Here is a 27,402-nt window from a genome sequence, read left to right on the forward strand (position 1 = left end):
CTTTCCAGATGAAGTTATATAATTAAAGAATGATCTCAATATGACTGTGAAAGCGAGGAGTGCTTACGCTTTTTCCATTTTGACACTTGAGCCTTCTACACCCAAGAATAGATTATTACTTGGAATATTGCTATCTGTCATTAAAGAAAACTTGATCAAGCACTCTTTTTATAAAAGCATACATTTTCCAGTCCAGTTTACCTCTTGAAAGCATTGACAGGTTGTTAGCTCCATTCCTGTAAGTGGCACAAACCATTATTGTGCTTTTATCAAAACCTTTAATTTGCTAGCATCTTATTCAACAATGGCATGGCATCACAGACAAGCTGATCCATTCCTCAACCTAATTCAGCCATGCATATTTAATACAGGGATTCACTGGTTAAGATTTAGGAGAGTGAAATCTAGCCAGCATTTAGAGTCATTGTGTCATAGAAATGTACAGCATGGAAACAGATCCTTCGGTCCAACTTGTCCATGCCAACCAGATATTCTAATCTAATCTAGTCCCATTTGCCAGCACTTGGCCCATATGCCTCTAAACCCTTCCTATCCATATACCCATCCAGATGCCTTTTAAATGTCGTAATTGTACCGGCCTCCACCATTTCCTTTGGCAGCTCATTCCATACACACACAACTCTCTGCATGAAAATGTTGTCCCTTAGATCCTTTTTACATCTTTCCCACTCACACTAAACCTACACCATCTAGTTCTGGACTCTCCCACCCTAGGGAAAAGATCTTGTGTATTTATTCTATCCATGCCCCTCATAATTTTATAAACCTCTATAAGGTTACCTCAGCCTCCGACACTTCAGGGAAAATAGTCCAGCCTATTCAGCTTCTCACTGTAACTCAAATCCTCCAACTCTGGCAACATCTGTGTAAATCTTTTCTGAACCCTTTCAAGTTTCACAACATCCTTCCGAGAGGAAGGAGATCAGAATTGCACACAATATTCCAAAAGTGGCCTAATCCATGTCCTGTACAGCCACAACATGATCTCCGAACTCCTATACTCAAAACTCTGACCAGTAAAGGAAAGCATACCAAAAGCCTTTTTCACTATCCTATCTACCTGCGACTCTACTTTCAAGGAACTATGAACCTGCACTCCAAGGCCTCTTAATTCAGCAACACTCCCCAGGACCTTACCATTAAGTGTATAAATCCTGCTCTGATTTGCTTTTACAAAATACAGCACCAAGCATTTATCTAAATTAAACTCCATCTACTTCTCCTCAGCCCATTGGCCCATCTCCCTTCCTTAACCCAGGGTTCCTGAGATCAATTTGTAATAACCTTCTGCTAACCCCAAACTGGGGTCACCTAATTCAGGACAGATCTCGGATCATACATGGAACTCAACAACTGAATATATTAAGGCTACTGAGCAATGAGATATCAAACACTGAAATCCTGAACTGAATATATTTGGCTGAGGCACTGCTGTTTTTGTCTATTCCAGGTTTATGAGGTAAGCTGGCAATCGAACTGACAGCTGAAATAGTACAGTGTGACATTCACAGAAGGTTATTAACCTTGGAGTACAATTACTGAAGGAAAGTTAACTGTAGAAAAATTATGTGCCCAGTGAAACCTATATATCATTTCAGAAAAAAGAGAGATTTGCATTAATATGTTTTGTAAGCAGAATTCAAAGACTTCATATGAATTAAATTGCTCTGAAGTGCAATGATTGTTGTCACATAGGCAAAGAAAACCATGGAGGCAGTGGTGTATTTGTATTGTCACTGGGCTGGTAATCCAAGGGCTGAGGCTAACTCTCTGACAGATAGTCAAACTCCAGCCCTGTCAACCTGCAAAGCCCTCCTTATGCCAAAGTTATGAGAGTTTTCTGAAAGACCAGTCCATTGAGGAACAAGAATAGTATTAATATCACAACACCAGGAGCAGCCATTTTGATGTTGTGGTGATGAGTGAGACTTGGTGTTTACTAAAAGTCAAGAAGAAAAGAAAACTGTCGGGATAGCAGTGTTGGATTGAGCTAAGAGATACAATTACATGACTGGGCGTATTCAACAGGCCACCAATTAATGGGGCAGGTATAGGGGAATCAATTTGGAAGTAAATTACAAAACATTTGCAAGAATTATAAAAGCTGAGAGGGCCAAGAGTCATATTGGACTCAAGTTTAATTATGTATCTCTCTTCACAGGTGCTACTTGCTGAATTTCTCCAGCATCTTTTTGTTTTTATTTACAAGTTTCCATGAGTATTGAGGTGTGTTTGTCCAAAGACAAAGGAGGCACTGCTTTTATTTTCAAAACTCTACTTTACGGATAACATTTGTAAACAAAATCACAGTAAAAACATTTAAGTTTTAATATTCTGGAACTTGCAAGAAAATTTAATAGGAACAATTGTACCAGTTTCCACATTGAGCAAATGCATTCCACACCTGGCATGCTGCCTGAGGGCAAAACATTTTATATCATAAATTGCAGAATAGGCAATAGACAAAGCTTTCTGTACAACATGTTTTACTCTGCGCTGCTTTTATACTTTTTAAATACTTTTGAGACATTGTTGCATTTGTTTCTGGGAATGAGGTGAGTCAATTGGATCATATAGCTGCACAGGAACATTTCGGGGCAATGATCTGAAGGTTTGGTTGCTATGAAACTAACAACGGGTAATCCAGAGTCAAAATAATTAATTAGGGGAAGGCCAACTTCACTGGGGTGAGAATGGGTTTGGCTCAATTAAATTGGGTCAAACGTCATCAGGCAAAACTGTATTGGAGCAGTAGACTATCTGTCAAGGAGATGAGGTGTTTTTATTGTTAAGATTAGAGTGGTGCTGGAAAAGCACAGCAGGTCAGGCAGCATTCAAGGAGCAGGAAAATCACTGTTTCGGGCAAAAGCCCTTCATCAGGAAAAAGGCAGATTTCCAGAATGGGGAACTTGATGGACAGCCAACAGAAAAGGGAATCTAAGAGACTTGTGTAGGCATAGACACCCGGTGTGTTTCAGATTGACTAGGAAGGGATTTGAGATAAGCTGACCATGCTTAAAGTATATAAGATAGCAGAACAATAAGATGTATCCAATCAAACTAATGGAAGTGAACTTATAAAACAAAAATTATTCATTTCTGAGGTATGGGCATCACTGGCTGCCCATCCCTAGTTACCCTTGAGAAGGTGTTAATGAGCTACCTTCTTGAACTGTTGCTGTCCATCTGCTGTGGTTGACCCACAATGCTGTTAGGGAGAGATTTCCAGGATTTTGACCCAGTGACAGTGAAGGAATGATGATGTATTTCCAAGTCAGGATGGCGAATGGCTTGGAGGGAAACTTGAAGGTGGTGGTATTCTCATATATCTGCTATCTTTGTCCTTTTAGATGGAAGTGGTCATGAGTTTGGAAGGTGCTATCTGAGGATCTTCAGTGAATTTCTGCAGTCCATATTGTAGTTAGTACACACTACAGCTGCTGAGCATCGGTAGTGAAAGGAATGGATGCTTATGGATGTACTGCCAATCAAGCGAGCTGTTCTGTCTGGATGGTGTCAAGCTTCGTGAGTGTTGCTGGGTCTGTGCTCATCCAGGCAAATGGGGAGTATTCCATCACACTCCTGACTTATGCCTTGTAGGTGGTGGACAGGCTTTGGGAAGTTAGGAGGTGAGTTACTTGCCACAGTACTCCTAGCCTCTGACCTGTTCTTGTAGCCACTGTGTTTATGTGGTGAGTCCAGTTGAGTTTCTGGTCAATGATAACCTCCGGGCTGTTGATAGTGGGGGATTCGGTGATGGTAACATCAAGAGGCAGTGGTTAGATTGTCTCTTATTGGTGATGGTCACTGCCTGACATTTGTATTTTGCAAATGTTACTTGTCACTTGTCAGCCCAAGCCTGGATATTGTCCAGATCTTCTTATATTTGGACATGGACTGCTTCAGTATCTGAGGAGTTGTGAATGATGCTGAACATTGTGTAATCATTGGCTAACATCCCCACTTCAGATCTTATGATAGAGGGAAGGTCATTGATGAAGCAACTGAAGATGGTTGGGCCCTACCCTGAGGCACTCCTGTACAGATATCCTGGAGCTGAGATGACTGATCTCCAACAATCATGACCATTTTCCTTTGTGTCAGGTATGACTCCAACCACTGGAGAGTTTTCCCCTTGATACCCATTGATTCCAGTTTTGCTAGGACTGCTTGATGACACACTTGGCTGAATGCAGCCTTTTTGTCAAGGGCTGTCACTCTCATCTCATCTCTGGAATTCAGCTCTTTTGTCCATGTTTGAATATAAGGCTGTAATGAGATCAGAAGCTGAGTGGCTCTGGTTGATCCCAAACTAGGCTTACACCTAGTTTGGTTATTGCTAAACAAGTGCTGCTCAATAGCACTGTTGATGACACCTTCCACCACCTTACTGATAATCAAGAGTAGACTGATGTGGTGGTAATTGGCCAGGTTGGATTTGTCCTGCTTTTAATGTACAAGACATAGCTGGGCAACTTTCGACATTTTCAGGACGGTGCCAGTGTTGTAACTGTACTGGAACAGCTTAGCCATGGGAGCAGCATGTTCTGGAGCACAGGTCTTCGGTATTATTGCAGGAATGTTGTCAGGGGTCAGAGCCTTTGTCTGCAACCATTTCTTGCTATCATGTGGACTGAAGACTGAAGACTGCTTTCTGTAATGCTGGGGATGACTGCAGGAGGCAGAGGTGGATCATCCACTTGGCACTTCTGGCTGAACATTGCTGCAAAAGCCTCAGCCTTATCTTTTGTACTGATGTGCTGGGCTCTTCTGTCATTGAGGATGGGGATATTTATGGTACCCCCTCCTCCTCTAGTGAATTGTTTAATTGTCCACCACTATTCACAACTGGATATGGCAGGACTGCAGAGCTTAGATCTCATCCATTGGTTGTGGAATCACTTAGCTCTATCTATAACTTGCTGCTTATAATGTTTGGCATGCAAGTAATCCTGTTTGGTGGCTTCACCAGGATGAAACCTCGCCTCTAGTTATGTCTGGTGCTACTTCTGGCGTGTCTTCCTGCACTCTCCACTGACCAAGGATTGATCCCTGGATTGATGGTAATGGTTGAGTGGGGGATATGCCAGAACATGAGGTTAAGATCGTGCTGTGTACAATTCTGCAGCTGTTGATGGCCCACAGCACCTCATGGATATCCAGACTTGAGTTGCTTGATTTTTTCAAAGTCTGACCCATTTAGCGTGGTGATAGTACCACACAATACGTTAGAGTTTATTCTCAATTTGAAAGCAAGACTTCGTCTCCACAAGGACTGTGCAGTGGTCGCTCTTACTGATACTGTCATGAACAGATGCATCTGCAACTGGCAGATTGGTAAGAATGAGGTCAAGTATGTTTTTTCCCTCTTGTTGGTTCCCTCACCACCTGCTGCTGACCCAGTCTAGCAATTACATCCTTTAGGATCCTACCAGACCAATCAGTAATATTATTGTTGAGACATTCTTGGTAGTGGTCATTGAAATCCCCCACCCAGAGTACATTTTGTGCTTTTGCCATCCTCAGTGCTTCCTCAAAGTTTTGTTCAATGTGGAGGAGTACTGATTGATCAGCTGAGGGACGATGGTACGTGGTAGTCAGCAGGAGGTTTCCTTGCCCATTTTTGACCTGAATCTACGAGACATCATTGGGTCCGGAGTCAATGTTAAGGACTCCCAGAACAACACCCTCCTCAATGTATACTACTGTGCTGCCACCAGAGCCAGTGCTACAGGGATGGTGATGATGGTGTCTGGGACATTATCTGTAAGGTATGATTCTGCCAGTGTGACTATGCCAGGCTGTTGCTTAATTAGTATCTGAACAGCTCTCCGAAATATGACACTAGTTCCCAAATGTTAGTAAGGAGGTTTGCAGAGTTGACAGATCTGTTTCTGCTGTTGTCTTTTCTGGTGCCACAGTCATTTCCAGGTGATCCACCCAGTTTAATTTCTTTGAGACTATAGTGATTGATGCAACTAACTGGTCTGCTAGACCATTTCAGAAGGCAATTAAGAGTCAAACAGGATATTGTGAATCTGGAGTCACATATAGGCCATGTGAAAATGGCAGATTTCCTTCCCTGAAGGACATCAGCATTCATAATGTGGAAATTACAGAGGCATTCACCTCATTGTCAATCTTCCTTAGATACAGATGTGGTTTCAGAGGACAGGAGATACATGTTACACCCTTGTTCAAAGCACAGGCTTGTCAGTTTAACTTGGGTGTTGGGGAAAATTTAACAACAATCAGAGGCAGCTACTTGGACAAATGTAAGGAAAGCAAGCATGAATTTTTTAAAGGCAACTTTCATTTACTTAGCTTGTTTGAGTTTTTTTGAGATAATAGAAAGCATTAGTGAAGGAAATGTCAATCATGTGCAATACATGAACTTCCAAAAGAGGTTGTGTAGCTCAGTAGATAATGTTTCTGGTATGGGTCAAAAGCTCTGATTTCAAGTTTTACTATAGTATGGAGTTGACCATCTGAACATAATTGTTATTCACATTTTCTGCTCCCTTGGGTCCCATTATTCACATTCAAGGGAGCTCACATTCCTATTCCTCATTCACTTCTAGGTTTGAGAAGTTGGATTGTTCCTCCTAGGGACTCATCACTTCAACTCAATCCCTCAGATTACACAACAAGACCTCCACAGGTTTGGTAGAGCCCTAACAATGATATTTGATTCAAGACAAATGTAGAAATATGGGTGTTTGGTGAAGGTTTGGGGGGGTATACAGCCTTAATTCCTAGTTGTATTTTCCATCCCTATAGTGATTATAACCTCAGGAATCAATATGCAGTTCAACAATTCTGACTCCCTTTACCAAAGATCCTTCCTTTTACAGAAGAAAATGATTGCATCTGATATTGCTTGGGAAACTCAACTGTTGTTCTCATATCTTGGATAAATTAGTGTCACAGAAAAGCCCCATACATGATAAACAGGCTCCCGACATGCTGCTGGTCCCATGCACCCTTAAACCACACCATGCAACTCCGATTCCTATATTGAAATTCAGTGTTTGGTGATTATCTTATGAAATTTTATATTACAACTTACCTTTGATCCAATGATTTCTGCTTCATACTAATTTGAACCTGCAGCAGTGTAAAGAGCCTGGGCTTCAGCCAGCTCTCAAACTTGTTGCATGTAGGTGTAGGGAATGCTGGATGACCAGGGAAATTGAGGTGCTGGTCAAGAAAAAGAAGGAGGAATATGATGGATATAGACAGCTGGAATTTAGTGAATTCCTTGAGAAAGTATAGCAAATAATGTTAAGGAGAATTCAAAGAGATTCTACAAATAATTCCCCCCACACTAAGGGGATTGTCTTTTCGCTCCAGTCTGGCAGTTAGACATACCATCGTTCTGCTATTCCCACAATCCAATCACTTAATCTGAATTATCAACACCCTTTCTCCCTCAGCATTCCACCTCCCCCATCCACTTTTGCATAAATGCTGCCCCTCCATACTTCACACCAGCTCTGATGAACACTCATCTGGACTCAAAATGTTAGCTTGTTCTCTCTCCAGGGATGCTGCCTGATCCATTGTGATCTCCAGCATTTTTTGTTTTCAGTACAGATTAGTATCTGCAAAAATTTGCTCCAACAAAGCAAAAGTGTATCTAGGGAAAAAATAGGCCCCCTTAATGATCAACACGACTGTCAATGTGTGGAACCGCACAAGATTGGAGAGATACTAAATAAATATATTGTGTCAGTATTTTTTGTGGAGAAGGAAATGGAAACAAGAGAACTTGGAGAAATAAATATAGAGGAACTTTGATTATCTGAACGAGATGGGTGGGCACTATTTCGCTCGGAAAATTGATTATTCGGTTAATTGGTTCAATGCCTTTCCTCTGGGGCTCGGAGTTTTCTGTTAAGTCCACTTCCTGTTCAGGAGACTAGACAGCAGCACACTGTCCCCCAACCACCCCCTGACCCCAACCCTGTCCAACACCGCCCCCCACCTACCCCTCAAACCCGTCCAACACTACCCCCTTCCCCCCCAACCCCCAACCTTATCCTACACCATCCTCCTCCTGCCACCCCTCATCCCAACCCCGTCCAACACCGCATCCTGTCGGCTTCCACCCCCGCCCCCAGCCCCAACTCCATCCAACACCACCCCCGTCTGCCCCCAACCCCGCTACTTGCCCACCTCAATCTGCCCCTGACCCTTCTCTGGGGCAGCCAGACTGGACACCAAAAACAAGACTGCTGCTGCTGCCGCTGCCTTTTGTGTGTTGGGGTGGGGGGGGGGTTGAGTGTCCAAATAGTGTACACACTCACAGCCAAATACACACACACACACACACACACACACCTGTTTACTGCAACTTTTTGACGGGTTCCACCTTTGCCCTGCACAGGGCAATGTTGGAGAGATTATCTGGGGAAGGGGGGGTTTAGGGTACACGCCTGTGTAGAACTCCAGGGAAAGTGTGGGGAGAGAGAGAGAGAGGGCGGGAGGTCAGTCATTTGGAAACAGTACCTGGGCTCCCATTGATGTCCAGGACTTTTCTTGGCAGCATTTCAGTAATGCCCCAAGTTCACTTTTAATCATTGTGAACAAAAGACGTGATCAGTGTTGGAAACACATCTTTGATGTAATGTTTCTATTGGCACCCCGAGATCTCCTTCTGATAATCCGATATTCAGATAATTGATATTCTGATAATTGAGGTTCCCCTGTAGTGATATCATGAAAAGTGTCCATATTACAGAAGAGGAGGTGTTGGATGTCTTAAAACGCATAGAGGTAGATAAATCCCCGGTCAAGATCAGGTGTATCTTAAAACAGTGTGGAAAGTTAGGGAAGTGATTGCCAGGGTCCCTTGCAGAGATATTTTTATTGTCAATAGCCATGGGTGAGATGTTAAGACTGGATGGTGGCTAATGTGGTGCCATTATCTAAGAATAATGGTAAGGAAAAGCTAGGGAACTATAGACCTGATGTCAGTGGTGGCCAAGTTATTGGAGCTGATACTGAGGGACAGGAATTACATGTATTTAGAAAGGCCAGAACTGATCAGGGATACTCGTGAAAAATCATGTCTCACGAACAAAACAGAACATAGAACATAGAACAGTATGGAACAGTACTGGCCCTTCGACCATCGACGTTGTGCTGACCTTTTATCCTACTCTAAGATAAGACTAACCTACATACCCTTCATTGTACTAACTTCGATGTGCCTATCCAAGAGTCGCTTAAAAGGTTGAGTATTCTAAAAGGCATTAAGGTGGACAAGTCCCCAGGTCCGGATGGGATCTATCCCAGGTTACTTAAGGAAGCGAGGGAGGAAATAGTTGGGGCCTGAACAGATATCTTTACAATATCCTTGAACATGGGTGAAGTGCTGGTGGACTGGAGAATTGCTAATGTAATCCCCTTGTTTATGAAGGATAGCAGGAATAATCCAGATAATTGTAGACCGATGAGCCTGACATCATTAGTAGGAATGCTGCTGGAGAAGATACTGAGGGATAGGATCTACTTACATTTGGAAGAAAATGGGCTTGTCAGTGATAGGCAGTGTGGTTTTGTGCAGGGAAAGTCACATCTTGGCAACTGAATAGAATCCTTTGAGGAAGTAACAAAGTAGACAATGAGGGAAGAGCTGTAGATGTCATATACATAGACTTCAGTAAGGCATTTGATACAGTTCTCCATGATAGGCTGATAGAGAAAGTGAAGTCGCACGGGGTCCAGGCTGTACTAGCTAGATGGATAGAAAACTGGCTGGGCAGCAGGAAGCAGAGAGTAGTAATGGAAGAGAGTTTCTCAAAAATAGAGAACTGTGGCCAGTGATGTTCTACAGGGATCCATGTTGGGATCACTGTTGTTTGTGATACACATAAATGATCTGAGGGAAGGTATGGGTGGTCTGATTAGTAAATTGCAGATGACACTAAGATTGGTGGAGTAGCAGATAGTGAAGGGGACTGTCAGAAAATGCAGCAGAATATAGATAGATTGGAGCGTTGGGCAGAGAAATGGCAGATGGAGTTCAATCAGGGTAAATGCGAGGTAATGCATTTTGAAAGATTCAATTCAGGAGCGAACTCTGCAGTAAATGGAAAAGTCCTGCGGAAAATTAATGTAGAGAGAGATCTGGGTGTTTAGATCCATTGCACCCTGAAGGTGGCAACGCAGTTTGATAGAGTGGTCAAGAAGGCATACGGCATGCTTTCCTTCGTCAGACAGGGTATTGAGTACAAGTATTGGCAGGTCATGTTTACAGTTGTATAGGGGTTTGATTTGGCCACATTTGGAATACTGCGAACAGTTCTGGTCGCCACATTACCACAAGGATGTGGATACCTTGGAGAGGGTTCAGAGGAGGCTCACCAGGATGTTTACTGGTATGAAGGGTGCTAGCTATGAAGAGAGGTTCAGTAGATTAGGATTATTTTCATGAGAAAGACAGAGGTTGAGAGGGGACCTGATTGAGGTCTACAAAATCATGAGATATAGACAGGGTGGATAGCAAGAAGCTTTTTCCAAGAGTGGGGAACTCAGTTACTAGGAGTCACGAGTTCAAGGTGAGAGGGGAAAAGTTTAGGGGAGATATGCATGGAAAGTTCTTTACACAGAGGGTTGTGGATGCCTGGAAAGCATTGCCAGTGGAGGTGGTAGAGTTGGGCATGTTAATGTCATTTAAGCGACATCTAGACAGATACATGAATGGATAGGGAGCAGAGGGATACAAATCCTGAGAAAATAGGTGTCAGGTTTAGGCAGAAGATCTGGATTGGCGCAGAATTGGAGGGCAAAAAGGGCCTGTTCCTATGCTGTAATTTTGTTCTGTGTAAACTTGATTTAATTTTTTTGTGAAGAGGATTAATGAAGGCAGAATGATGGGTGTTATCAATGTAGACTTTAGCAAAACATGTGACAAAGTTCCTCATGATTGACAGTTTAGGAAGATTAGATTGCATGGAATCTAGGGAGAGCTAGCCATTTGGATACAAAATTGATTTGAAGATAGGAGATAGAAAGGTAGTTGTTTTTTGGAATGGAGGCTGGTGACGAGAGATGCGCCGTAGAGATTGGTGCTGAGTCCACTACTTCTAGTCATTTATATAAATGATTTGGAAGTCATTTAGGAGGCATGGTCAGTAAGTTTGCAGGTAACACCAAAATTGGTGATGTCATGGGCAGTGAAGATGGTTATCTCAAAGTAGGTGAATTGGCAATGCAAAATTGCCCATAGTGTTACGTGGGTTAGTCAGGGGTAAATATAGAGTATGGTAATGGGTCTGGGTAGGTTAATCTTCGGAGGGTAGGTGTGGACTTGTTGGGCTGAGGGACCTGTCTACATACTGCAGGGAATCTAATCTGAATCTAATCAGTACAACAGGACCTTGATCAAATGGGCCAATGGGCAAGGAGTGGCAGATGGAGTTTAATTTAGACAGATGTGAGGTGCTGCATTTTGGAAAGGCAAATCAGGGCAAAACTTATACACTTAATGGTAAGGTCCTGGGGAGTGTTGCTGAACAAAGAGACCTTGGGGTGCAGTTTCATAGTTCCTTGAAAGTGGAGTCCCAGGTAGACAGCATGGTAAAGAAGGTGTTTTGTATGCTTGCATTTATTGGTCAGTTTGGCAGAGGTGGGTACTGCACATGCTGGAGATTAGAGTCAAGATTAGAGTGGTGCTTGAAAAGCACAGCAGGTCAGGAAACATTCAAGGAGCAGGAAAAATTGTTGTTTCGGGCAAAAGCCCTTCATCAGGAATGAGGATCAGTTGCCTGACCTGCTGTGCTTTTCCAGCACCACTCTAATCTTGACTTTATTGGTCAGTGTGTTGAGTATAGGAGTTGGGAGGTCGTATACAGCCATTACAGGTCATTAGTTAGGCCACTGCAATACTGTGTGCAATTCTAGTCTCCATGGTATAGGAAGGATGTTGTGAAACTTGGAAGTGTTCAGAAAAGATTTACAAGCATTTTGCCAAGGTTGGAGGATTTGAGCTATCAGAAAGGGCTGAATTGGCTCAGAGTGGCTCACTGGGTGGCACGGTGGCACAGTGGTTAGCACTGCTGCCTCACAGTGCCAGAGACCTCGGTTTAATTCCCACCTTAGGCAAGTGTTTGTGTGGCATTTTCTCTGGGTGCTCCGTTTTCCTCCCACAGTCCAAAAAATGTGCAGGTGAGGTGAATTGACCATGCTAAATTGCCTGTAGTGTTAGGTGAAGGGATAAATGTAGGGGAATAGGTATGGGTGGGTTGTTCTTCAGAGAGTCAGTGTGGACTTGTTGGGCCAAAGGGCTTGTTTCCACACTGTAAGTAAGCTAATTTGGCTGGGGCTATTTACCGTGGAGTGTCGAAGGCTGAAGTGTGACCCTACAGAAGTTTCGAAAATCATGGGGGGCATAGATAGGGTCTTTTTCCCAGGATAGGGGAGTCCAAAACTAGAGGGTTTAAGTTGAGAGGAAAAGAAAGTTTAAGAGGAGTTTAAAGAAAGATTTAAAAGGGATCTATGGGCAACCTTTTCACACAGAGAGTGGTGAATATATGGAATAAACTGCCCAAGGAAGTGGCGTGGAGGCTGGTACAATAACAGCATTTAAAAGGCATCTGGATGGGTCTGTGAATCGGAAGGGTTTAGAGGTATATGGGTCAAATGCTGACAAATGGAACTATATTAATTTAGGATATCTGGTTGCCCTTAACAGGTTGGACTGAAGAATCTATTTGCATGTTGTGTGTCTCTATGACTAAATGAAACTAGTTGGGACTCTTGTGCACTGTGCTATCATAACTTCAGTTAAATTCTGATTGGAGAGTAATTCAACATTGGTGGACTTTTATATTGAAAATATCAATGTAAAAATAAGAAATTCCCAAGTAGAAACATCAAGACTTTTTGTTCCAATTTTGATGTAATTGCTGAAGTGTTGGTTCTTACCACTGACTTCAAAGAAAGCTGCCAACAAAAAATTCCAAATATCTGTGCATGGATTTCACTTTCTTGAAGGTTCATTTGAATGTGGCCACAAGACAAGAAGACCACCAGACTCCCAGCAGCAAAAGCAATCAAGCAGGACAAACAGCCAATCGCATTGAACGATTTTCGCAGACAGCAATCAGAAAATAAAATCACTGATTATCCTTCATTTTATATTATTTTACAGAGACTGAAAGATAGATTGGGAGACTGACATATTCAAAGCTGAACTTTGGTAAGTAAATTTTAAAATGCTAATTTTTATCACTTTATAAAAATGAATTTTTTTAAATCATAATAGAAAAAATTGACATTACGCAAATATGCTTTAGTTTTCCAGGACCAGAGACATATTTCAAGAATAGTTATTGTCATAAAAATCCTGGTACATTTTATTAACAGTGTTCCTGAATTTTGTTAAAAAAGAATATAAAAAGGGAAATTATTAAGAGTTCAGTAATATCTATTTGACTTGCATTTGCAAATGCATCGTTTTCAATACCATGTCTTCTGAAGAAGTTTAGAATCACTGACAACAACTTCTGAAACCCCATATCCAATTGCACCTTTGTAGACTTCAGGAGTTCCTGTCTTTTTTCAATGAGTATAGATTCAAAAGCGATTAGTACCACCACAGTTATTATTGTAAAATCTCTGGATCTAACATAACTGACAGCCGAAAATTAGTTTTGAGATGAGCTCAAGTTCTAAATTACAATTTCAAGTTGTTTGTGGTTTATTCTTTTTCTAACAGTAAACTATTAATCAACAGCTAAAGAAAACAGCAGTGAAAGATTCCAAAATGGCTCCTGTTGTTGTTGTTTTTGATTTATCATCTATAAGAAGCATTTGGGAAGGAAGAATAAAAAAACAGAAAGAACGGCAGCGAAGAGAAAGAGAAAGACAGGAAAACAGTGCATTAACAAAGTAAGTTTGCATAATGTCTTGCTGATAATGGCTTGAAAAGCTTAATGTTTAAAGTTTTTAAATAGTTCATAAGGTGGTGAAAAATAACACTGATTCATAATGGTTTATAATTTCTATGTATTAATATATATTAAGATATGATGGAACTAATTGGATAAGGCTCCAAACTGGTGCAAAGATTCTATTGTGGAATAAAGCTCAGTCCATTCAATGTGATGCAGGCAGACTTTGTGCTGCTGTTGCTAAAGTGAAAACCTAAACTCTGCTGAATGGATACACATCTCAGCAAAGGAACCAAATTTGTACAAGGCTAGCCTGCAGCTACTGAAGGATATGCCTTTTGTCTGGAGGAGATGATGATCTTGGCTCAGGATGAACACCTGACTTGAGAAAAGTGTGAATATGATATCACAGCAGCAGAGTGGAGAAAGGCCAATTTTGACGGTGAGAGGCAAAAACTTTCGAAAGCTGATTGGAGGCAGATGTTCACAGGTAAAGGGGCAGCTGGAAAATGGGAAACCTTCAGAAATGAGATAATCAGAATCCAGAAAGAGTATATTCCTGTCAGGGTGAAAGGAAAGGCTAGCAGGGAAAGGGAATGCTGGATGACAAATGAAATTGAGAGTTTGATTAAGAAAAAGAAGGAAGTATATGTCAAGTATAGACAGGATAGATCGAGTGAATCCTTAGAAGAGTATAAAGACAGTAGGAGTATACTTAAGAGGGAAATCGGGAGGGCAAAAAGGGGACATGAGATAGCTTTGGCAAATAGAATTAAGGAGAATCCAAAGAGTTTTTACAAATACGTTAAGGACAAAAGGGTAACTAAGGGAGAGAATAGGGCCCCTCAAAGATCAGCAAGGTGGCCTTTGTGTGGAGCAGCAGAAAATGGGGATGATACTAAACGAGTATTTTACATCAGTATTTACTGTGGAAAAAGGATATGGAGGATATAGACTGTAGGGAAATAGATGGTGACATCTTGCAAAATGTCCAGATTACAGAGGAGGAAGTGCTGGATGTCTTGAAATGGGTAAAGGTAGATAAATCCCCAGGACCTGATAAGGTGTACCTAGAACTGTGGGAAGCTAGAGAAGTGATTGCTGGGCCTCTTGCTGAGATATTTTTATCATCGATAGTCACAGGTGAGGTGCTGGAACACTGGAGGTTGGCAAATGTACTGCCACTGTTTAAGAAGAGCAGTAAGGACAAGCCAGTGAGCCTGACCTCGGTGGTGGGCAAGTTGTTGGAGGGAATCCTGAGGGACAGGATGTACATGTATTTGGAAAGGAAAGGACTGATTAGGGATAGTCAACATGGCTTTGTGCATGGGAAATCATGTCTCACAAACTTGATTGAGTTTTTTGAAGAAGTAACAAAGAGGATTGATGAGGGCAGGGCAGTAGATGTGATCTATATGGACTTCAGTAGGGCGTTCGACAAGGTTCCCCATGGGAGACTGATTAGCAAGGTTAGTTCTCATGGAATACAGGGAGAACTAGCCATTTGGATACAGAACTGGCTCAAAGGTAGAAGACAGAGGGTGGTGGTGGAGTGTTGTTTTTCTGATTGGAGGCCCATGACCAGTGGAGTGCCACTGTTCCTTGGATGCTGCCTAACCTGCTGTGCTTTAACCAGCACCACATTTTCACCTCTACTTTTTGTCACTTACATAAATTATTTGGATGTGAGCATAACAGGTACAGTTAGTAAGTTTGCAGATGACACCAAAATTGGAGGTGTCATGCACAGCGAAGCGGATTACCTCAGATTACAACTGGATCTGGACCAGATGAGCCAATGGGCTGATAAGTGGCAGGTGGAGTTTAATTCAGATAAATGTGAGGTGCTCCATTTTGGGAAAGTAAATCTTAGCAGGACTTATACAAAGTTTGTGAAAAGATTTGTAGCTCGGGTGCTTGTTGTTGTGGTTCTGTTTGCCAAGCTGGGAATTTGTGTTGCAGACGTTTCGTCCCCTATCTAGGTGACATCCTCAGTGCTTGGGAGCCTCCTGTGAAGTGCTTCTACTGGACCTGTGCCTCACAACACACTTCACACTCAACAACTAAATATATGAACAAATCAACGGCACACCCATGGGCTCACCCATCTCTGGACTCATAGCAGAAGCGGTAATGCAAAGATTAGAATAAACAGTCTTACCGCAAATTCAACCCAAACTCTGGGTCAGATATGTGGATGACACCTTTGTAATCATTAAAAACACAGAAATAGAGAACACACACCGGATCATTAACGCCACACTCACAGGAATCCGATTCACTAGTGAGGAAGAAAAGGACAACCAACTCCCATTCCTAGACGTGATGTTACAGAGAACACCTAATGGAGAATTCACCACAAAGGAATACAGAAAAGCCACACACACAGACCAAGTCCTGAAAGCAACCACCCCAACACACACAAAAGAAGTTGCATCAAGACACTATTCAAAAGGGCCACAACAAACTGCAGTATACCAGAACTGCAAAAAGAGGAAGAAGAACACCTATACAATGTATTCGGCAAAAACGGATACCCGCGCAATTTCATCAACAGATGCCTAAGGGAAAGACAATGAACGAGGACATGCCACAACCCAAAGGACTAGCCACACTACCATACATCAAGAGCATTTCCGAACTGACAGCCAGACTACTGCGACCACTAGGATTCATAATAGCACACAAACCAACAGCCACTCTCAGACAACAACTCACCAGAACGAAGGACCCAATACCCAGCATGAGCAAAACCAATGTAGTGGACAAAATCCCATGCAAAGACTGCACAAAACACTATATAGGATAAACAGGAAGACAGCTAACGATCCGCATCCATGAAAACCAATTAGCCACGAAACGACATGACGAGCTATCCTTAGTAGCCACATATGCAGATGACAAGCAACATGAATTCGACTAGGACAACACTACTATTATAGGACAAACCAAACAGAGAACAGCCAGGGAATTCCTCAAGGCATGGCACTCATCCACAGATTCAATCATTAAGCACATCGACCTGGACCCAATATACCGACCACTGCAACAGACAGCTGGAACTGACAACCGGAAGCGGCAGATTCAAACTACTACAAATGGTGGAGGAAAGATCACAGAAGCGCTTCACAGGAGGCTCCCAAGCACTGAGGATGTCACCTAGACAGGGGACGAAATGTCTGCAACACAAATTCACAGCTCGGCGAACAGAAGCACAACAGGACTTATACACTTAATCGTAAAGTCCTAGGGAGTTTAGGGTGTAGGTTTGCTCGCTGAGCTGTAGGTTTGATATCCAGACGTTTCATTACCTGGCTAGGTAACATCATCAGTGGCAACCTCCAAGTGAAGCGAAGCTGTTGTCTCCTGCTTTCTATTTATATCTTTCTCCTGGATGGGGTTCCTGAAGTTTGTGGTGATGTCATTTCCTGTTCGTTTTCTGAGGGGTTGATAGATGGCATCCAGATCTATGTGTTTGTTTATGGCGCTGTGGTTGGAGTGCCAGGTCCCTAGGAATTCTCTGGCATGTCTTTGCTTAGCCTGTTCCAGGATAGATGTGTTGTCCCAGTCGAAATGGTGGTTTTTTTTCATCCGTGTGTAGGGCTACAAAGGAGAGAGGGTCGTGTCTTTTTGTGGCTAGCTGGTGTTTGCATATCCTGGTGGGTAACTTTCTTCCTGTTTGTCCTACATAGTGTTTTTGGCAGTCCTTGCATGGAATTTTGTAAATGACATTGGTTTTGTCCATGGGTTGTACTGTGTCTTTTAAGTTTGTTAGGTTTTGGTTGAGAGTGTTGGTGGGTTTGTGTGCTACTAGGATTCCAAGGCGTCTTAGTGGTCTGGTTTTATCATGGAGAATGGAGGCCATTTCAAAAGTCAACAATTTGACTGCTACTAGTGGGCCTACCCCTGAATTTTACAGGAGCCTGCAATAAAGTGCAAGCCTCCAGTATTGATGTCCAATTAGATGCAGTTGGCAGAAAGAGGGTCAGAAGCCCAGAGAGGGTAGATTGTTGTAAGGGACGCTGAAGGCATGTAATGTGGCAGGGCTCTGTTGTGGACAACAATCTTTCAGAAACAAAAGGAGAAGCAAGATGGATGTCAGGAACAGAACAGTATCTGAGAGATCCAGGGACATGTCACTTGAAGACATGATGGAATGAGGGTATGAAGGCACATTGTTTATGGTATATTGTTTATACCATTGAGAATGATGAGAGGAAGCCAGACATTCCTCGTGTACTTGGAATGAGCCCTTCTTCGGGCTCATGCCCGAAATGTCGATTCTCCTGCTCCTTGGATGCAGCCTGACCTGCTGCGCTTTTCCAGCAACACATTTTCAGCTCTGATCTCCAGCATCTGCAGTCCTCACTTTCTCCTCATGTACTTGGAATCCAAGATCCCGTGAAAGGACATAGTCTTAAAAGTCAATACAGCCAACCTCTTCAATGAAATGATACTAAGGTTCTTGCTTACATTTGTGCTAACTTTATATTATGGCTGTACTTTGAATTCCTGGATAGTGGATTAAGCCCTCCAGTCATTCCGTTGCAAACCCATCTTATTTCCTCTGCTATATTGCCAATACAATAGGAAACCTAGCAGTATTGGGCATGAGCCATTATACCTATAAAATAATTCTTTATTGGCTTCTTAATTGTTCTACATGAGTTTGTCCTAATTGGCTATGTGTTGCACCCACTGTTGTGGCAACTAAGCCCCAAGAAAGACATTGAGATATCAGTCTATTATCTATTGCTACTTACACCACTCATCCCATCCCTAACCCAATGCCAAAACCTCCAAACTCTTGTATGAGTGTTGGGAACATTCCCACTGGTGAGCTCCTGGGCATGAATGGACTGCAGCCAGATTAGGTGAAAAAAATTGTGCAGAGATGCAAATGGCTTGTGCAAAGAGTTGGGTGAAGATCTTTATAATGGGGAGCATAGGAGAAGTCTGATGGGAGTGCAGACTGAAATGTGAATGCATTGGCTGGTCTACTGAAATCTCTTGATGTCATATGAAGGAGCATGGAACAAGCCAACTCCAAATTAGCATTCAGCTTCATTCAGAAATTAGAATCCATCATTTGCAAACTGGAAGTGGTGGCCAAGCCTATGACAACATTTGCAGACATGAAGCAGATTTGAAGGTGGATGCTTTTGTTTGCATGGCAGTACAAGCAGATGTCTCGTATGGTCTGATTGTTGCAGTGAAAGGTCATATGATCATAGCTTGTTGCTGTGCAAGGACAAATGGTTACTACGAGTTTAAGCTGCTGCTTTCACAGATGCTGATACAAGTACTTAAAGGCTCTTGTAGGGTCTTACAACAATCTGTCCTCCAACTTTCTAGGATTGCTAAGGTTATTGAGACACTACCTGGGAAAGTCATGATGTCACTATGAAACATGAAACTGCTTCCTGTCTTGGGATAATAGGATTTGTCCTTCTACCCTGCCACCTCATTTTCTTTGCTTTTGTTTCTCAACCAGCCAACCCAGGTTGCTGCTGCCATGCTGAAATGTTGCAGTTCAAAGTTGGACCTTATAGAATCAGACATGCTCAATAGCATCCTCACAGGTTATCTGCTGTTCCCTCCACTGAAAGTCAGCAGCTTTCCACCAGCCATGCTGCAGCCTCAGGGAAGTGTCTATGTGGGAGCACTCGACAAAGTTCCAGAAATTGGGCACTAAAGAAATGCACATTTTAGTTATTGACTTTTGAACTGGATGTTGAGTAATTGGTGGATAAAGTTGGTTTGGAAAATTTGTTTTGTGGTAGCATTTGTTTCAATGTGGTAGTCAGGAGGGCATTGTGATAGTGACAGAGTAGAGTGAGGTGTTGGACTGTCTTAGAACAGAGAATCAGGATATAATTTATTGCAACTGCAATCAGATAACTACAAACAGCCTAGTCAAAAAAGAGGTGTTCGTTGCTTCCTACTTTCCTCCTGCTTTGCCTCAGTTTCTTGCAATAAACTCTGATGCAGTGTCTGTGCCCTCACGATAATAAGTTGTGAAGGTTGCAGAAACCAATGAAAAATCATGACACATAACCTGGCAAATACTGTAGTACCTTTATCAGAGAGGACCCAACAGCAGAAGCGTTGTCTGAGCTTCTCAATTGTCTGCACTATACTGTTTCATGCAGGACCAGGGGTCTCCTTAAATGCATGTTGCCTATGCAAGATTGAGATGCAGTATAATGAATCATTGTCAGTTAATAACCCTTGTCATCCAAACACCTCTGGTTTGACACAGTTCAAATAATGCCAGTCAATAATCTGCTTCATATACAGTATTTATTTTTAACACTGCTGCAAGGATAACAGACATTCACCTACGTAATATGTCAAGTATAATTGTGCAATCTGCACATTGAGGAAGTGGAGCCCTTTCAGTTGTGCATTTCACTATAATGCCAAGCAACCTATGATGGCAAAACTCAACACAGGGAAGCTGGCAGTCCTGACAAAATCATACATTTCTCTCTCTGATCATAGACAATATCATGTACTATCATCCCCTACCATAGCAACATTAGTCATATCCTTTCATGCAGTAGTGAATGGTTGGAAGATGTTGGAGATGTTGCCTTCTCCAGTATAGAAAGATCACAACATGAGGAAATTCATAGATGTAGTCACCTTCACCACCAATGCATTGACTTGCTTTAAAACTACATCAGAAAAGATATGAAATTTCTGTGAGAACCTCCCTCATCCAATAGAGTTTTCAGATATATTGTCCCTTTCTTTGCTCAAGATAAAAGAAATGATCTCTAAAACTGCTAGGTGGATCAGGTCTCTGACTAAGGACACCTGCCTAAACCACCTCCCTCCATAACACCACCGCAAATATTATCCCTCGACATGAATCCTGTTTTCCTCTGGTTGTCTCTATACAATCTCCCTGCCATGTTGCAGACCAAAAGGAATAATCCACCTTGCCCCATGCACACTTTGTAAATTTCACCAACTTTAATTAATATTAGAAAATGCACAGCAATTCCACAAACTCAGACTTAGCTGCAGAAATTAGTCAGCAAATAAACAGAATGTGGTTGATTTTTTAAAATAAAGTTCTTCCTGCTGCTGAATGTATTGGATGCTGAATTCATCTGCCGTGTTTAAGAGAAGCTGTTCATAGGAGTGATGGGGTCAGAAACATAGTGTAAATTTAGCATATTTCCAGTGTAAACTTCTTATGCCTGAGTCAATGTCCTCACCAAAATGGCACCAACGCAGCATGCACCAAAAGTGTGCATATAGCTAGAGCCCCATTTTCGTATGAAAATAGCACCTAAAGTATACAATTTACTAGCACTACAGATCCAAATTCAGTGATCGTGATTTTGGATTAGTACCTGTTTGTAGTAAATGTTAAAAATCTTCACGTCATTTCATCATCTTTTATTTAAGGATTACTGAAGAGTGGACACTGAGACTTGAACGTAGAAGAAGAGCCATTAACAAGTATATTCAGAACAAAAAAGATCAATTAAGTGATGAAGTGCATGTTCAGAAGAATCAATTAAATGGCACAGAAAAGAACTCACAGCTCACTGGATATAGAAACCTAATTTTACCAGAATCGAGAAAGGATGTCACAATTGAGGAAAGAAAATTTATTTTCGAACTGCGGGGAATAGAGTGGAAGGTTTGTGTAAAAATATATTACTCCTTTTTGAAAACACACTAATTATATTTTCAGGACTGGAGTCTCCTTATTTACTTGTGGGACATGGGCTTCACTGATCGAGACAACATTTATTGCCAGTCTACCGTTGCCCTCAAAAAGGTGGTGGTGAGCTGCCTTCTTGAACCTCTGCAGTTGAAGTGCATTAGGTGAACCCACATTGCTGTTAGGGAGGGAATTCCAGTGATATAAGCAGAAATCTGAAATCTAACCCTAATCCTCTTTGTGTCTATTGAAGTAAACTCACAAGTTAAATACAGTGTTGAAGGTGCCCTAGCATCATAAAATGCTTCTTGTGTAACAATGAAATGTACCCATGTGCAGACAATCAACAAGGCAGTATCAAAACAGTGCCACAGGTGTTATTAGTTTGGAGAAAAGTCTTTTTTCGTACATGGTTTACCCCATTCTTGTTACGGCTGCATTGGATGATAATGCCTGGAGTCTAAATAAAGCACGTGCTTTGTTCAAATGACTTGCTTCACTTTTTCAGGTACAAAGCTCATTCAAGCACAGAAAAAGCATGATGCTTGAATGATGTAAGAGGCCTTCAGTGAGGTACAGTGGATAATGTCTCTGCCTCTGAGCCAGAAGCTCTAGGTTCACTCTGGGATTCGGTGGCTAGAGACACATTCATAACAAGTATCAACTTGTAAATCTTTCTAACAAATACCAATAATAGTTGATTACCATGTGATGGAAAAAATTTGGAGCCATTACCATCATTGTTCAAATATTTTACTTCATCTATATCTGCAGGGTATAACATAGTGTATGTTGCCATAGCAACTCAGACTGCTTGTGGGGCTGTTTAGGTCAGTTGGCTGAATTGGATGGCAGGTTAGTGCCAACAGCATGAGCTTCATTCTGGCTGGGATGAATCCAGGATCTCTCCATTGTCCTATCTGTGGTAGAGGTTGTGGCATTGTGGGTTGAACCTCACTTTAGGCAAAGTGCTGGAAAACTGAGATGTTTAGATATTTGCCTGAAATGAACAATGATGTGATCTTGAGACCAATTCAAGCACAACATCAGTGCTCTTGCATAGGTCACCTAAAACATTAGAGTGCATTTTCAACACATACTGATCTGATGAGAGTGAACTTGTCAGAGGTAGAGCTAGCTGGGGAGGATTTGAATAGAATATCAGGTGCTAGTAATATTTATAATGAGGTAGTTACTTAACAGTAAGTGTCAGCATTGAAAACAAAGGATACTTCCACATTTAGAGGATTTTAAAAAATCTTTTCGAAATTCTCTATCATATGGCTTGGTGGTGGGAAGGTGGATTGCCAAAGTCAAGCAAAGATTAAACCCTGTTTAAGACTAAAAATGATTTCTGTGCTCCACTGATGAGGCAGTTTAGATCTCAAATCCATTTCACAGCTGGAAAAGTGAATATGCTGCTCTATGTGTGCAAGAAAGGTTTGTCTTGTTGGGTTCTGCAAATCATCTTTCCCATAAGCTCAAGGTGGCAGGCATGGTTAACATTGTGAACACCGTGTGACCCCAGCCATACCTATACCCTGGCATTTTAATCCTCTTGTCTGTGTAATCCTTGCCAAGTTAAAATCCAGTGTAAGAGTCACATATGGCAAGCAGCTAAAGTAAAAGAACAACATATTGATTCAAAACTAAAATAAGGACCTTTCAGTATTAATTCAGTAATGCTGACTGACAATAATATGTATACAATGAGAACTGAATTGTACCAGTGAGTAATTGACAAATGTAAAATATTGCTGAAAATGTGTTGCTGGAAAAGCGCAGCAGGTCAGGCAGCATCCAATGAGCAGGAGAATCGACATTTCGGGCATGAGCCCTTCTTCAGGAACCTTTTCTCCTGCTCCTTGGATGCTGCCTGACCTGCTGCGCTTTTCCAGCAACACATTTTCAGCTCTGATCTCCAGCATCTGCACTCCTCACTTTCTCCTAAATGTAAATATTACCAATAAAGAAACAATAAGTAGGTACAATATGAACTAATGAAAATTTATTTTTTTAAAGGATTTTTGTGAGTATTTTGAGTTTTCACTGAGCCTTGTAAATATGGAATAAGGAAAGATTTGCTGTTACTTTTCAATCAGCACAGACTATGTTTATGTCACAATCGACAACCTAGGAAAATGTAGCTCTTTCCTTGGAAAATATATGAACAAATTGATTTATTTGTCACACGTGGCAGCAAACACTTCAAGGAAGTGAATTCATTGTTTAAAATGATTTGTAAGTGTCCAATTTGTTGCCAACTTGAAAATTATTTGCTTTGTGATGTTACTGTGTATTATTTTTGCTGCAGGAATTTCCTGAAACGTTAAAGGACAAGACTTATCTAAAAGAGTGGCATATTAAGAAAACAAGCATAGAACACATCCCATCTTTTATTGTCATGTTTCAGAACCTGATTGTGATGGATTTGTCCAGGAACTGTATCAAGGAACTTCCAGTTGAAATAGGTATTTATGATTTCTATTAAATTGAGACTAACCCTTTTCCCACTGGATCCAACCTGACATCAACCTCACCCCCTCCAGATCTGTGGGGAGCTGGTTTGCTGATCTGTTTCCATTGGAGTTCTGCGACTGATGATCATTCTGTATGCTGTGTGCAAATGGTGAAATCATGATCCTAATCAACTGCCTTAAATGAAGGAACAGCTTCTTTGGTTGCAAGTATATATCTGTGCTTGCAGCAATATATTTGGTCATTCATGTTCACCAAGTGTGATTGAGGAGGCAACTGCTGAACACTGACTTCTATTTGCCATGTCGGCTAACTATTGTTGAGAATGTTGAAAGCTTGCACTCTTGACTAACTTTCCAGTGCTGACAGTTTTATCTAGATAAAATTTATCTTCCAGTTGTTTACATTGATTTTTATGTCTCATGCCTGTTACCACATCTGGCTCTTCAGTATTTTTACCACTATTGTAAAAATATTTGGACAGGGGAAATGCTTAGATATGGATCTATGACTAGTGTGTGTGTGCAGGATTAGATTAGTCTATTAGAATATTAGAAATATTCTAAATATCTAAATATTAGACTATTTTCACTGACTTCAGTAGCAGTATTTCTCCACTTCTGGATTACTTTGTGTAAGTCTGTACTGGATTTGCTTGATTTCTTTATTCTGATTCACTGCCTACTCAGCTTTTTGATTTGATTGGGATAGTATGTAGATAAAGTAAGAATTTTTAGTTGTTGAATGTTGCAATCCTCTGTAAAATGGCTGAATTCTTTACTTGTGCACTGAAAGTTATTGTCATTCATTACAATGTCTGAACTGAGTGAGATTTGTTTTCAGGGAATTTTACAATTTCACTGGCAGTTGCTGATATCAGGTCTAATGCCTTGTGGTCAGAATAGCAGTTAGTGACAAGATAGTTCCTTAATCTTCTATAGTCTGTCTGAGATGTGATGTATCATAAATGGCTCTTTAATTTGCATAGCTCAGTATTTGTTTCAAGGACTGCACTGGGGTCCTGGGGAGTGTTGGTGAACAAAGAGCCCTTGGCAGGCTCCTGGAGGTTTCATAGCTCCTTGACAGTGGAGTCACAGGTAGATAGGGTAGTGAAGAAGGTGTTTGGTATGCTTACCTTTATTGGTTAGTGAATTGAGTATTGGAGTTGGGAGGTCATGTTTTTGTATAGGGCATTGGTTAGGCCACTTTTGCAAAACTGCACTTAATTCTGGTCTGCCAGTTATAGGAAAGATGTTGTGAAACTTGAAAGATTCAGAAAAGCTTACAAGATATCACCAAAGTTGGAGAGTTTGGGCAACTGGGGAAACTGGATAAGCTGTAGTGATTTTCCCTGGAGCATCAACGGCTGAGGGATGACCTTACGGAGGTTTGTAAAATCATGAGGGGCATAGAGAGAGTGAGTAGCCAAAGTCTTTTTCCCAGGGTAGGGGAGTCCAAACCTAGAGTTCATAGATTTAAGGTGAAATGGGAAAGATTTAAAAGGGACCTAAGTGGTAGCATTTTCATGCAGAGGGCAATGCATGTATGGAATGAGCTGCCAGAGGAGGTGGGAGAGGCACTTAAAAGGCATCTGATAGGTATATGATTAGGAAATGTTCAGAGGGATATGCCAAAATCTGGCAAATAGAACTAGATTACTTGAGGATATCAGGTTGATATGGATGAGTTGGACCAAAGAGTCAGTTTCTGTGCTGTACATCTCTATGACTCAATGACTCCAAGGCTGATGGAGTCCTTAGTCACATTGCTTATGTTTGGTCAATCAAGCACTTCTCTTACCTTCCTCAAACTAGATGAATTCATTGAAGTCTTTCATGGACATGCTTCAGCATCTCTTGTCTCTGTCCTTAGCAATAATGGCAAAGTGCTGTGTCAAAAATATTATCTTGGGCAGCAGGTAGCTCAGTGCTGTCTCACCGCACCAGGGCCCAGGTTTGATTCCAGCCTCAGGTGACAGTCTATGTGGAATTTGTACATTCTCCCCTTGACTGCGTGAGTTTCCTCTAAATTCTTTCGGCTAGGTGGAATTGCCATGCTAAATTGCTCATAGAGTCCAGGATTTTCAGGCTTGGTGGACTAAGCACTGGAAATGCAAGGTCACAGAAATAGGGGCATGGCTTTTGGTGGGAGGCTCTTTGGAGTATCGAATTGGACTTAGTGGGCTGAATGGCCTATTTTCACACTGTAGCGATTCAATGATCTTCAGATATCACTTCATTTCTGTATACCTAATAATCAGTTATGTCAATAGATGTATCCTCAATGGTTTCACACCATCCTTTTATCACACTTCCTATCATTTGAAGAGTTGCATAGTTTGCTTTATTTGAGAAAGATACTTGTTTTTCAACTTCACTGTCTCTGATGGGTTGTTGACTTCCGGCCTGGTCTACTTGTTGCTCCTTATTCAACTCTAGAAGTTTCGTTCACATCCTTTGCATCCTCAACTTCCTTCAACGGGAATGCTGCTGTCATCTGCATGCCAGAAATGTATTTTTGTTTCTTTTGCTGTATTTCATGACCAGATAATGGCTCTATGATGAAATAATATTCTTTGTGGATGCTACGGACCAGGTAGAAACAGCTTGAGGAAGAGGTTTTGAATTGTTTTGTGGTCTACTTACTTTGTCTTTGTCAAACAGGTTTTGAATGAACTACTCACAAGTAAAAATAAGAGCTGGTACTCTTTTTCAATCTGAGCATAGCATTGGTCAGCTTACAAATGCAATTAGTTGTCCATGATGAATAAGGGTTGGTCCAAATCTTGCCTCATTGGCAACACACTGCGAGGTGACTTCAGCATTGACAAATGGTTTACCTCATCACTGATGTTGTCATCGCTAGGGTTCAATTTTAATCTAAGTTGTTTGTTGTTCTGATCCCAAGAGGACTGCACATCCTAAGCAATGAGCTGGCAAAGAGGTTCAAACTCAGATGATGAATTAGATAAGAACATTGCAAGACAGTTCACAAGTTCAACAAATCCGTCAGTCACTGCACCTCTGCTACAACCTTCACCTAGTCAGGACACACACAAAGTATTTTTTGCTGTCAGTAAGTGACCAATATGCTTGAATTCAGGATTCTTGTTAGTATCTTTTTCTTCTTGATCCTTTCTTTTCTTCTTATCACACTTTATTTCCTGCTGATCTGTGATAACTGTCTTTCCTACTTCTATTTGCTTACATCTAGTTGCCAGCTCTTCAAAGAATGATTTATTGGCTTTCTTTTCTTTCAATTTTTAGGATCTCTTTGGTTCTGGGGACTCCATCTTGGTGTTAGTTCCTCTATCTTGAC

The 27,402-nt window shown here is 41.5% G+C and overlaps 1 protein-coding gene across 1 annotated transcript in view; it reads left to right on the plus strand.

Moving 5' to 3' along the window:
* Positions 1–13,774: 13,774 nt before the first annotated feature.
* Positions 13,775–27,402, plus strand: part of lrrc2 (leucine rich repeat containing 2) — a 60,229-nt gene continuing 46,601 nt past the window's right edge. The window contains exons 1-3 of the mRNA XM_060845323.1: positions 13,775–13,920; positions 21,345–21,582; positions 23,921–24,077. Coding sequence (XP_060701306.1) covers positions 13,796–13,920; positions 21,345–21,582; positions 23,921–24,077 — 520 coding nt within the window. The 5' untranslated portion in view covers positions 13,775–13,795. The remainder of the gene's footprint in view (positions 13,921–21,344; positions 21,583–23,920; positions 24,078–27,402) is intronic.

The sequence above is a fragment of the Hemiscyllium ocellatum genome, chromosome 2, assembly GCF_020745735.1.
Source record: "Hemiscyllium ocellatum isolate sHemOce1 chromosome 2, sHemOce1.pat.X.cur, whole genome shotgun sequence".
In the NCBI taxonomy this organism is placed as follows: domain Eukaryota; kingdom Metazoa; phylum Chordata; class Chondrichthyes; order Orectolobiformes; family Hemiscylliidae; genus Hemiscyllium; species Hemiscyllium ocellatum.